General features: G+C 43.1%; 1 protein-coding gene across 8 annotated transcripts in view; it reads left to right on the forward strand.

Annotated features, from left to right (window-relative positions):
* Positions 1 to 13,244, forward strand: part of ATG10 (autophagy related 10) — an 861,182-nt gene that overhangs the window by 473,732 nt on the left and 374,206 nt on the right. For all 8 annotated transcript variants that reach the window (XM_044064249.1, XM_044064251.1, XM_044064248.1 and 5 more), the window contains one exon: positions 12,970 to 13,105. In XM_044064249.1, coding sequence (XP_043920184.1) covers positions 12,970 to 13,105 — 136 coding nt within the window. The remainder of the gene's footprint in view (positions 1 to 12,969; positions 13,106 to 13,244) is intronic.

A 13,244-nucleotide genomic window follows, 5' to 3' on the forward strand; every position in this document is an offset into this window, starting at 1 on the left:
CACTGAATCTGTCAGACAGTTTATTGGCAATATCTGTTGGCTCTGTATAGGAGGCACCATTATGCAGTAGCTCAGAGCAAATCTGGATGTTGCCGTGGAGATTCTTTACAGAACTATAGAAGACCTTGTGGCTGTCTTTACTATCTGCTGCAATTCTGTTTTCATAGCTAGCTTTAGAGGATTTGATGAGGGATCTCAACTTTTTATTGAGGCTAATAAGAGAGTTTTTCTAGTCTTGGGACTTTACCTTATTCTGCATCAGTTTTCTCCTTCTTTTGCAGAGTTTGTTTATGGCAGAGGACCAGCAAATTGGCTTCCTTTTTTTGGAGGAGAGTGTCTTGGTTCTATTGGGTATGGCGAGATCGATGCATTTGTGTATGTGTTCATACAGTGCATTGGTGTATAACTCTACGATAATGCAGCTGTTCTCCATTTGCATGGGTGCTGTGAAATTAGCCACCTCTGTGTTTAGGAGCCCAAAGTTAGCTTTGGAGAAGTTTTTCATGGAGGTTACCTTTGCGGGGGAGGTGGGAGGGATGTGGATTTCCAAGGTGATTAGTTTGTGGTTGGATCTAATGAGGGAGGATTTGACTAGTGGTGTAGAGCAACAGTCGCCCATTTTAGTAATGACCAGGTCAAGGATGTTGCTACCTCTAGTGGGGCTAAGAACGAGCTGCTCCAGGGCATTGGAATTGATGAATTCCAGGAAACATTGGGCAAGTGTATTGTTACATGAGTAGGTTTTCCTAGTTAGTGGAGGGGTAGTTGAAGTCAGAGACTGTTAGGATGGACCCTAATATTCTCCAGGGTGCTTAGAAACGTGGAATGAGAGCCTTGGGACATGGTTGGGAACCTATAACAGGCTACGACCTGAATCGGTGTCTTACCCAATGTTAGCTGCACCTTAAGTATCTCAGATGTGTTATGTTGGGCTACCAGTGTAGAGGTGTGCACATCCTTTATGAATATGGAAACACCACCGCCTTTGGAGCTTCAGTCCAAGTTGTTTTGTAGTGAAAGGATATCAGTGCCACAAACTTCTGTCTAGTCCAAAGCAAGTTGCCCAACAAACTGTGAACTTACTTAAAAGTCCTTACGAAAAGAATGGCAGTATTAAGTGCAATCTGTTTAATTCCTCACAAGTTTTATTAAGAACTGTCAATGGAAGATTTTTATGTTCACTAGACCACAATGTAAGTCCAAACTGAAGTAAAAAAAAACACAAAACCAGAATCCAAAAAAGCGTTTAATAATCCTCTGATGTCTCGGCTTGTGTGCCTTCACAGAAGACTACATAATATCCATTGCACTCCATATTTATAGTATACACATTAATCTAATTAAACAATGATCCTGTGAAGGCACACAAGTGAAGTTTTTGATGTTGCCTGATGTTCATAGGCATGCAGAATCATGCATGTTGGAATTGTGCACTGTGTCCATTAGTGGATGAATGTGCGACTTCTCTTCAAGGTGGGAAATGCAGTACATGCCCAGAATGTTCCTGTATTGAGTAGGCACTATTTCAGAAGTAAAGCTGATATGTATTTCTGCATAATACTGAAGCCAACCCAAAACTGAGGCCGAAGTATATACACGAATAAACAATAATAATGCCAACACTCCATTGTACAAATAACTCAGAGAAAGTAATGTTAGCATAGTTTCTTTTAATAACCGCTTTTGTAAAACTTCTTCAGAACACATACAAAAGTGAATAAAAACATACCCTTTTGTCTATCAAAGGCCTTTTACACAACCAATAAAAAACTGTAGTTTTTAATTGGTTAACTAAATCAAATAAAACTAATATATTCCACCTAAAATTAATTAATAGCTGTGTAGCCCTTCAACTTTCTGTCTTTTAAAAAGCACTTAATATTTACACGTTCATTCAGACCAGGTAAAACATCGGCCTTTAACTTTATTTGCCAATAAACCATAGTGTGCTTATACAGTGCATTCTTGTTGTCCTTAATCTTGATTGCATATAAATGTTGTTTTATCCTATGCTGAAGGCACCTTGTAGTCATACCTGCATATAAACATTCACATCCAGAACAAACGCCAATGTAAACAACTCCTTCGGAGAAATATAACAAGTTTTACTTTACAGTATTAGAACAGGTCTAACTGGATAGGAGGGGAGGGAATTTTAAGAACCAGGTTGAGAAAAGAGAAATACATTGGCAAATAAAGTTAAAGACCAATGTTTTACCAGGTTTGAATAAAAGGCCAATGTTTTACCCGGTCTGAATAAACATATAAATATTAAGTGTTTTTGAAAGACAGAAAGTTGAAGGTTAACATAGCTATTAATTATTTTTTAGGTGGAATGTATTAGTTTTAATTTATTTAACCAATTAAAAACTGGAGTGTTTTATTTGTTGTAAAAAAAAGGATTTTGATGTTGTGACGCTCGTGCCCTGGCCCAGCAATCAAGGAGCCTCAATCCTCACCACTAACATGAGAGAGGGCGTCTTATATATAAGGAAAGGATAACAAATACACACTGTAAAGTGCAGTTTCCCTTAAGAACACACAGAGATCGCAGTCAGTCAGGGGCTGGTTGCTCCCTTGCTCTCCAGGTCCCCAATAAGACTCCCCACTAGCACAGCTATAGGGTCCGGATCTCAGCCTAGTGGGCAAGCTAAAACCTCTAGCACCCTCGCTGTCCATCCAGAGCTTTGTGTCCCTGCCCAAGTAGCTGACATACACACACACACACACACACACACACACACACTTTGAGAAGAGTTTATACAACCACACAGACACTTCTGGGGAAGGCTGGCACAGGTTCTCCAGCTGTGCCCCTTTTTCCCAGACTATACGGTAGTACCAGCTGCCAACACCCACTAATATTTATCAGCTACTCAAAGGCCCTTAAAAGGGTGTCCAATTATTACTGTACAGTATTATTATCCAATTGGCAAGTGTGACTAATCAGTCAAGGCTTATTTGGAGTGACTTGGACAGTAAACTCTATAAATATGCAATGTACTCTAGAGCTTAACTTATCTCTACACAAACCAGCCACAGTTAAAAGGTTTTAAAATATTTATTAATAAGTAATTAAAACAACAAGACAATACTTTCTACTACATAGAGCTAGTCAAGAGTTCAGAGATCACACATAAATACTTAAAATAAATCAATAGTACAGTTCTGACATCACACAAAAACACTTAGTCTAATCTTTCTAGTTCCTAGCTATTTCTAAAAGAAAACACAAGTCTGAGATAACTTACTTATAGAGCAAGACAGTGCTGTGACTTGGGTGATCAAGGCAAAAATGCTTAATGCCTTCTGATTCTCTCTGTTTAAATTGAAATTGCAGTTCTGATAAACATTACATCATTCCTTCACTTTCCTGGTGTTCCCAGGCTGACAGATACTACATTCTTTTGTTATCTTGCAACTGCAGGAAACTACAGCCATAAAAGACATTCCACATGTAAACTCTAGTAATTATTCCTTAAGTTAAAACAATAGGCAGGATGCTTTCATCTAGCCTGGCCGGAGCCGAATTGTAGCCATCAGAGGCAGTCATGAAATAATTTGAACTTCAAAGGACAAACAAGAAATGCTAGTCTTAGCTTTCTTTACAGCAGAGTGCAATGTTGTTGCATTGTTTTAAGTTCACATTTCACAGCATATTCGTTCATTTAAGAAAACAAGTCTGTAGTTCCACATTCATATTTACAAATGATAGATTTATCTGCACAATTCTATCTGGCTGGGCTGGCAGCCTTCACAGATGTATTAAAGGGTATGTTTTTATTCACTTTTGTATGTGTTCTGAAGAAGTTTTACAAAAGCAGTTATTAAAAGAAACTATACAATAACCTTAGATGTTAAGTTGTCAATCTCGCCTTCATTCTTGCTGGACTCGGCCAATACTAAAAGCTCGAGAGCTAATTCCACCGGCTCGAGGCTCCCCTATATCCCACAATGCTAGGCGGTAACTACTCAGATCTCGTTTGCCGCTATAGCTGACGAGGTGCTCTTCTACCGGCTCAGGCAGGTTAGTTTAACTTTTACCTTTTCAGGTACTTCTAAAACCCCCTTTTTGTTGTTCATATCTTAGCCCTTTTAGTTTAATTTAAATTTAGATCTCTGACCCTTTTGTCGAGTCCTTTCCCTTCTCCCCTTATCTTGTAGGCCTTGCCCTTCCTTCCCAGTCCTTCAGTGACTAGTTTAGTTTTCTTTTTTGTCAGTAAGGGCTTGTGTGTGTGTGTCTGTGGCTTTTTAGCCTTTAGTTTATAGTTGTTTGTTAGCTAAATTTAAAATAACTCTTTATACAGGGTGTGTCTGTGGTGTTTTTTGCTGTTGTCAGGCACTTTCCCTACAATGTCTAAGGAAAAGGTCTCAGGCTTCAAGAAGTGTGACTCGTGCTGTCAGAAAATGTCTCTGACACACGGTCACACTTCTGTGTGCCTGGGGTTTTGCACCTGCAGGACTCATGTGCTGTCTGCCATGGTTTCAGCCCCGAGTCCTGCAGGAGCGCAAGAACAAACTCATTCTAAGGGTTTGTTAAAGCCTGAAGGTCCCCGACTCAGTCTAGTTGGGAAAACCTTGAAGGCTTCAAAACAGTCGACTCCTGCTCCTGAGTCGACTGTAGTAGTCGAAGCAGGCTCCGACATCGGCTCCGGAGCCGTTTTTGCCTCAAATTACCTCGGCTCGGCTGGAGCCGAGGCTGTTAAGTCTTCATCGGCTCCGATACTATCGGAGCCACATTCTAAAAGAGATCGAGATCCCCTTCTATAGGATCTACTCTTACTTACCCGGCTCGGCTGGAGCCGAAGCTAATAGTCCCCATCGGCTCCGATACCATTATCGGAGCCATTTCTGAAAGAGATCCAGGTCCCCTCAATTGGTTCTGTACACTCGGCACCAGGATCTCCTCTCTACTTTCGGGGAGTCACAAATCACTTTTCTCTCGGTCTTCCAGGTTGTCAGACCATGATTTGCAGAGGGTGGTGAGTAGACTTCTTAAGTCCGAGGCACTGGCCCAAATGCTCCATAGCCCGACTCATCAGTCGTTGGCTATTCCCATCCCTCATTACATTCCTCCTCCGACTCCTTGAGTTCGAGCCAGGGCTTGTTGGAGCCATCACTGTCGGTGCGTCGGATCCGATACCATCTTTTTCGGCTCCGTCGTCTGCTCCGGTCTCCTCTTTGGAGGGATCTCGGCGCCGGGCTTCCCTCGTCGGCTCCGAGGGGGCGAGTGGCATCGGACCCATGTCCGACCCCGCTCTCCCTCTCGGGGCTTCGGCGCTGGTGAGTTCGGCTCCGACATCGGCTTCGGAGCCGTCTCTGTCGGTGCCGGGAGGGGTCCTTGTCTCTTCGGAGCGAGGGCCTCTGGCCTTGCCTGACAGAGATGCCTTCGAGGTCATGCGGAGCATGCTAGAACCAGGTTCTGCCCCACAGTCGGCTCCCTCAGCCCCTCCATCTACAATGCCTGAGGTGATTTCTACTCACCCCCTTGTCTCACACCGCAGAGAACCAACTCCTCAAGATTCCCCATTGGGAATTTCTCCTCTTCCGAGGTCTCTCCTGACCCTGCAGGAGATCCCCCTAGGAAGAGGCAGTGCAAGAGGAAGCACATTGACTCCCCTGAGTCTATCACCTCTGACACTGACTTAGAGGAATCTGAAGGGTCCCCTCTTTCCCCCCCTGAGGATGTCTCCTTTGCGGACATCCTTGAAATCCTCAAACAGAGGGGGAATTGGCCAGCCCTTAACCCTTCGGAGGATGAGTCAGTGTATCTTGAGGCGTTTGGTTCTTGCCCTTCTACCTCCTGGGTGTCCCCTCCCTTTGACCCCCTTATGGAAGTGGTGGCAAGGAAGGCTTGGACGGCTCCTGACTCAGTGGAACCCACCCCAAGGAACCATCCAAATTTATCACTGCTCCCTCAGACAAACAGTTTCTATCCAAAGGTGCCCCGGTTGATGCCATGGTGGTGGCTGCGGCCACAAAGAAGGAATTAGCTGATCCTTCTGTTCCTGTCCATCCTCCTAATAAAGAGTCTAGGACCATGGACAGATACGGCAAGCGGATGTTTTCGTCAGCGACCTTTTCTATGCGGTCGCTGAACTACTTATGCCACTTCACTCGTCTCCAAAGAGATTTACTCAAGGATATGGGTGAACTGATGAAGGATCCTACAGCTGAGGGGTTCAAAGACACTATGAACTCCCAGTTGGCAACCCTAAATTCAATTGTGAACTCCTCCATGCGACTGGTTTCATACGCAGCAGATGGAGCGAGTAGATCTGCAGGCACAGGCATTGCCTTACGAAGGCACGCCTGGATGCGACTGTGCAACTTTGCGGACCCTTTCAAGGTGTCCTTCACCAATTCCCCCTTTGACGGATCATCTTTGTTTGGTCCACAGGTGAAGGATACATTGACCAGGTGCGAGGTGGAAGGTAAGACTCTCTCTGCCGTAGGAGTCCGTTTTTCCACCCTTCTAGACCCTATCCCAAAGGTCAGAGGGAGGGAAGATGTGGTTCCGGAAACAATCTCAGGGAGTCTCATCTGACGCACAAGGCCGATTCCCCTCTAGAGGCAGAGCGGGGAATAATAATAGACGCTGCCCCAGAGGCAGAGGAGGTCCGCAAAACCAGGGTAGCAGAGAGGTGTTCTCTGACAAACCCTTTCAGCACCCCTGAGGGGCTGCCCGGCTGTCCACCTTCGGAGGCAGTCGGGGGAAGATTATCACTGTACCCAGAAGCCTGGCTTTCCCTAACTCAAGACAAATGGGTACAGTCGATCATATCCGAGGGTTACAAAATTCCCTTTATTCACATTCCAACTCAACCAAAAAAATCCCTTCCAGATGTTTCACCCGGTCTAAGGGAAAAAGCAGCATTGGAAGTCTCAATGCTGCTATTAAAAAGAGTCATCCAACCAGTCCCAGCAGACCAGCAAGGATCCGGAATCTACTCCAAATTCTTTTTGGTACCAAAAAAACAGGGGACTGGAGGCCCATTCTAGATCTCAGTCACTTAAACAAGTTTGTCAAGAAAACAAAATTCCGGGTGGTCACGCTACAGTCTATCCTACCCTTCTTGGGTCAGGACAATTGGATGTGCTCGATAGATTTTCAGGATGCGTACTACCACATCAAAATGAACCGACGCTCCAGGAGATATCTCCGCTTCAGGCTGGGAGCCAGTCACTACCAGTTCAGAGCCCTGCCCTTTGGTCTCACTACAGCCCCCCGAGTGTTCACCAAATGCATGGCAGTGGTCACGGCTCACTTGAGGCGCCAGGGATTCCAGGTGTTTCCATATCTGGACGATTGGCTCCTTACAGCCATCACCAGGCATCAGCTTCTACTATCCAGGAATTTCACCATGCAAACCTGTCAAGCTCTAGGCATCTCAATAAATTTCGAAAAATCTGCCTTGTCGCCTTGTCAGTCTATTACTTTCATAGGCGCCAAATTAGATACACAGACTCTTTCAGCAACACTCACAGAGCAGAGGGTTTTAGACATTCGGAACCAAGTATCCCTTCTGTTGCAATTGGTCAAAGTCAAAGCCAGATTAGTGTTAAAGGTACTAGGACTCATGGCAGCAGCTATTCCCCTTCTCCCCTTAGCTCGCTTTTACATGAGGATCCTCCAGTGGATGCTCTTTACCCAATGGTCCTTTCAACGACTCCCAATGTCCCATACCATACTGATAACTCAAGTATGCAAGAATCAACTATCTTGGTGGGTCACGTCACCTCAACTTCTCCAGGGAAGACCCTTCACTCTCCCCCCTCCACTTGCCACGTTGGCAACAGATGCCTCCCTGATCGGGTGGGGGGGGGGCATTATCAGGGCAGGACAGTCCAGGGCACGTGGCAACCCTTCGAGTGCCACTTGCACATCAATGTCCTAGAGATGAGAGCAGTGCTTTTAGCGTTGCAAGCCTTTCACGACTCTCTTCCCAAAGGGACTATTGCAATCCAAACGGACAACATGTCCGTGGTGTGGTACATCAACAAACAAGGCGGAACCAGATCATACCCTTTATGTCGAGAAGCACTCAGACTTTGGCAATGGGCAATCTCTTCTCAACGTTTTCTGACAGCGACGCATATCCCCGGGAAATCCAACGTCATTGCAGACAGGTTGAGCAGAGCAATTCTCATGCCACACGAGTGGTCTCTAAAGACATCAGTTCTAGAAGAGGTATTTCTAAGATGGGGCCATCCTTGCTGCGATCTTTTTGCTACTCCCCAAAACAGCAAGTGTCAAGACTTCTTCACGCTCTTCCCGTTACCAGGCCTTCCCACCAGAGACGCTGTATTCCACGATTGGCCCCGGGGACTTCTGTATGCCTTTCCCCCCTTTCCACTGATATCTCAACTAATTCAGAAAGCCATCGCCTTGAGAGTGACTATGATCCTCATTGCCCCTTACTGGTCTCGACAGATATGGTTCCCCTTTCTTCATCGTTACCTTTTGGAGCAGCCTTGGCATCTGGACCCAGTACCAGATCTCATTACCCATCAGTCGGGTCAGCTGCACCAATCTCTGTCTTCCCTAAACCTCACAGCATGGTTTCTCCAATTCCTACCTTAGCCAGGCTTCCCTCAATATCTCGCTCGGTCCGAGATATATTGATAGCCTCTCATAAATCCTCTACCTGGAAGATTTATACTAGTAAATGGAAACGTTTTTCCCTTTGGGCATCATCGAAAAACATTGATCCTTTTACTGCACCTATCCAGTCCATTTTAGACTTCCTGGCGGAAATATTTCATTTAGGATCTTCTGCATCAACCATTAGAGTTCAGTTGGCTGCCATTTCAAATTTTCATGTGGGTGTTTCAGAATCCAGCATTATGGCTCACAAACTTTGTAAGGCCTTCTTAAGAGGTATATTTCTTCTCAAACCTCCGATCAAAGACCCTCCGCCTCAATGGGATTTAAACTTGGTTCTGGCGTCTTTAATTCTTCCCCCCTTCGAACCAGCGGCTTCATGTTCTCTGAAATTGCTTTCCTGGAAGACACTTTTTCTGGTAGCTATAACTTCAGTGAAAAGAGTATCAGAACTCCAAGCCCTCTGCAGTCGTACTCCTTACCTAGTTTTTCACAAAGACAGAGTATCTCTCCGGACGAACCCATCCTTTTTACCAAAAATCTCTTCTCAAATTAACCTAAACCAGATTATTGATCTCCCCGTCTTTTCCCTAACTATTCAAATAGATCAGAGCAAAAGCTGCATTTTTTGGATGTTCATCGCCAACTGAGATATTACTTAGACAGAACTAAACAACTCAGGAAATCTGATCAATTGTTTCTGTCATATGCAGAAGGAAGATTGGGCCTTCCAGTTACCAAAGTATCTCTGTCTAGATGGCTCACTTCTACAATTACTTTCATCTATGAGATCAGACATCAAAAATTACCCTCAAGACCTAGAGCTCATTCAACCAGGGCATTAGCTACATCCATAGCCTTTCAGGACAGATTGCCAATAGACTCAATCTGTGCAGCAGCCACATGGGCTTCTCCTCATACATTCATTTCACATTACAAATTGGACATGGTTTCCAGAAGCCGTGCCAATTTTGGTTCCACTGTTCTCAAGAGTCTGTTCCGATAGGCCACCCGGGATAAGGTGCTAGGGAGCGGTCCCATCCAGCAAGAATGAAGGCGAGATTGACAACTTAACATTAAGAAGTTATGTACCTACCATAACGTTCCATGTTAGTTGTCTTCTTCTCGCCTTCTTTCTTGCCTCCTCCTCCTTCCCCAAGCCTGGACAGACCGACCGGAATTCTTTGTGTTTCTTCTTCTGAAATTTGTTACTCCATTTTTGGAGACTAATATTGCTTGGTATAGCTACCAAACGAGATCTGAGTAGTTACCGCCTAGCATTGTGGGATATAGGGGAGCCTCGAGCCGGTGGAATTAGCTCTCGAGCTTTTAGTATTGGCCGAGTCGGAGCCGAGGATCGGCTCCGAACCCATCCAGCAAGAAAGAAGGCGAGAAGAAGACAACTAACATGGAATGTTATGGTAGGTACATAACTTCTTATTTCTCTGAGTTCCTTGAGCCTTGGAGTGTCGGTATTATTATTATTATTTCTGCATAATAGCTGTATCTTCTTCTTTGGAAAGAAATTGGCACCAACATTTGTATGACATTGTGTGTGGTCCATCTTTAACACTGGACTATATTGAAGTTCTCAAGGGTAGAAACACAGTGTTAACTGCATTTTGTATCTGAGTGAACAAGTAAAAGGCCTTGAATGTTTTTCTAAGAAACATCAGTAAATGACTGAGATATTACCTCTTTTATATAGTTATGAGCAACCATTTCACAGTCATACTCTGGCATGTTGGATCATACTTTGGTTTCTTTAAGATTTGATAGATTTATTATATCCTTTTTTTCAGGTTGAGAAATGTAGCACATGTCCAGAATATGTTTGAGATGGCATTATCAGAAGAAAAAAAATATTTATTTGTGCAGAATTGGGAGATTTTATGTCTTTGGAAAGATGCTACTACCAAAACTCCCTGCAGCTCCCTTGACAATACGTCTGGGCCAACTTGAGTTTTGAGTTTCCTTTAAGTCCTTATGGGTAGAATGGTAGTGTTATGTGCATTGTTTACCTGAATGGCGAAGTGTGATTATATAAATTTTATTAAGAACTGTTATCAGTGGATTACTGTATGACCTGTTGTTCATTAGTACTAAACGCAGGATTTTAAAAGCATCTCACTGTGACATTTTGACATGTTTCATTGTACTCTCTTTTCAGTTAGCATACTTAGCATGAATATATAACTTATTTTCCAAGTGGGAATGTTGCACGTTCAGAATATATGTGCACCAAATTTGTTTTACCAAGGATATTGATTTATTGCTCTTAAAAATCATTTTCATGAGATGAAATAAGGGAATTATGTCTGCAGTTCCTAAGTGTAATTTCCAGTCATTACCATGATTTTATTTTCTAGTCTATCTGTAGGTATAGGATCATAAGGGGATACTAGGTTAATAGCCTTAGACCTTTTCAGCCTAGTCATTCATGCCCCAAATTTCCCAATTTTCAATGCTTACAGGCTAGAATGACTATGGTATATGCCCGTGACTCAGGGCATCTACAAACTGCCCCTGTCAATAAGGGCCACAAGCAATTTGCTATTTCCCATCCATTGGTCCATAATATTTCTGTCCTATCATTTCTTCCTCATTTCTGTCTCTGCAATTAATGATCTGAGTAAAATATTACTGTTTAGAAAACTGTTTGGATTCCTGGTTGTGTGTGATCTGTTGTTGCTGCAATTAGTGCATTTATCCCTCCTCTATTATTTTGCTGTCTTCCCCATTCTAGTCCACACTTCTGTGTGATCTGAAAACTCTGCCATCTGTAATTCCTATGTTATCTCTCATGTTTTTAGACTTTGTTTGTGTCTTTCAGCTTTTCCCGGTTAGGGGTCGCCACAGCGGAACTCCGGTCCGCTAATGATTGGTAGTTGATTTTTACGTGCCGAGTTACTATAATCCATATGCCAAATTAAAACAGATTCCAGGTACAGAACGCTAAATAAAGCAACCTGATAGTATTATAAATAATAAACATGAGAAGAAAATAGGCTGTGGTGAATGAGTGACTTGAACAAAAATGCAATGGAAAAGTAGAATTAATTTATTCAAATATCACCATTATACTTTGCACTGAACATGGCAATACGTAATGTCTGTGTCAGTGTCTTGACATGACTTGCCCACAGCATTTTGCAAGTTATGAGGAGAGAGACAGAGAACAGAATGCATGCCACTCAGTCTTGTAGTCAAGACACATACCTAAAGCCAACAGTTATGGTGGGACAAAGACACACGAGTGGAATTTAACTATTTCTGTTAGAAAGTTACTAGAATAACAGCACTTGCAATAGCATTCATTTACTGAGGGATATGAAGTGTGAAAATCTAATGTCTGGCATAAATAATTAACTGTAATCCTGTGTAATTTACCAAGTCAGGTAAAAGGAGACATCTGGAACCTTCTGACAATGCAGGGTAAGGTTGTGGTGTGTGTGGTTTGTGTATTAGATTGTTTGAATGTGTGTATTGTATGAGAGAGAGAGAGAGATGGTGAATGAGGATTATGGAGCATGTGCTAAGATGATGCATCAGATGCCACTTAACTACTGCAGTAAAGTGCTGATCTGTACAAATGAATAAAAGTGGGAAGAGAAGGCATAAGTGGCAGTTGACAGATTCATTCAAGATCATATAATCGACTTTCTGAAAAGTTGAATGAAACAAAACAAAAATCTATGTTTTAGCAGGGAGGCAAGACCCCTGCTCCCTCCCCAACACCCTGCAAATAATTTTACATACCAACTCCAAGATCACACTACAGTGGGGAAAGGGTAAATTCTCCATTCTCCACTGTAGTGTGATCTCCATACAAATGCTTCAACTTTTCAGAAAGTCAGTCCTATGATCTCAACCATATGAAGTTCAACTTTCTGAATAGTCTGTCTTCTAAATGGGACCTATATATTCTCTGTATGAATCATGGGTGTAAGACAAAGCCATTAAAATGGCTTACAGATGTACACTTTGAGTATTGAGATATGTCCTTGTCGTCAGTCTTGCATGACTAAAGAAGACTGGGGTTAAGGAGATTACCAACCCATTGTATAAGCCAATATTAATGATTTTTTTCTATTTTTATTATATTTATTAAGAGCCACATTGTATTCCCTTTTTAAGATTTTCTCTTAGAATTGGAAGAGTGTGTTAAGAAGTGTGCAAATGGTTAAAAGCTGCAGGTATAGTAGGTACATTGCAGGGTGTTAATGATTACTTGTGTCCTTAAATTAATGAAATGTATTTGTTGTCATGTCATAACACTAACTGTCCTAGTCACGCTGCAAGCACAAAACTCTGTCTCTGTATCACTCTGAAGTCCACTGTCTCTTCCTGTATTTGTGTTGCAGGATGGATTTGAAGACCTCCAGGATGATTGTCAGGCCACTGGCCTTCCAAGATTAGAAACAGTTCGCTATGAGTATCATGTTGTATACTCCAGCAGCTACCAGGTCCCAGTGCTGTATTTTAGAGCATGCTACACAGGTAAGGTAAGATGCTTTAGCCGGCCTACCCAAAAAATCAGTGTTTGGAGTCCCACTTATTGTGTCAGCTGCAGCATGAATACGGGACTGGATGTAGTAGCTTAAGTGCCAGCTCCGGAGGAAAGGGATTAAGTGACAAA

The sequence above is a fragment of the Protopterus annectens genome, chromosome 2.part2 (assembly GCF_019279795.1).
Source record: "Protopterus annectens isolate FY-2018-M chromosome 2.part2, PAN1.0, whole genome shotgun sequence".
In the NCBI taxonomy this organism is placed as follows: Eukaryota; Metazoa; Chordata; order Ceratodontiformes; family Protopteridae; genus Protopterus; species Protopterus annectens.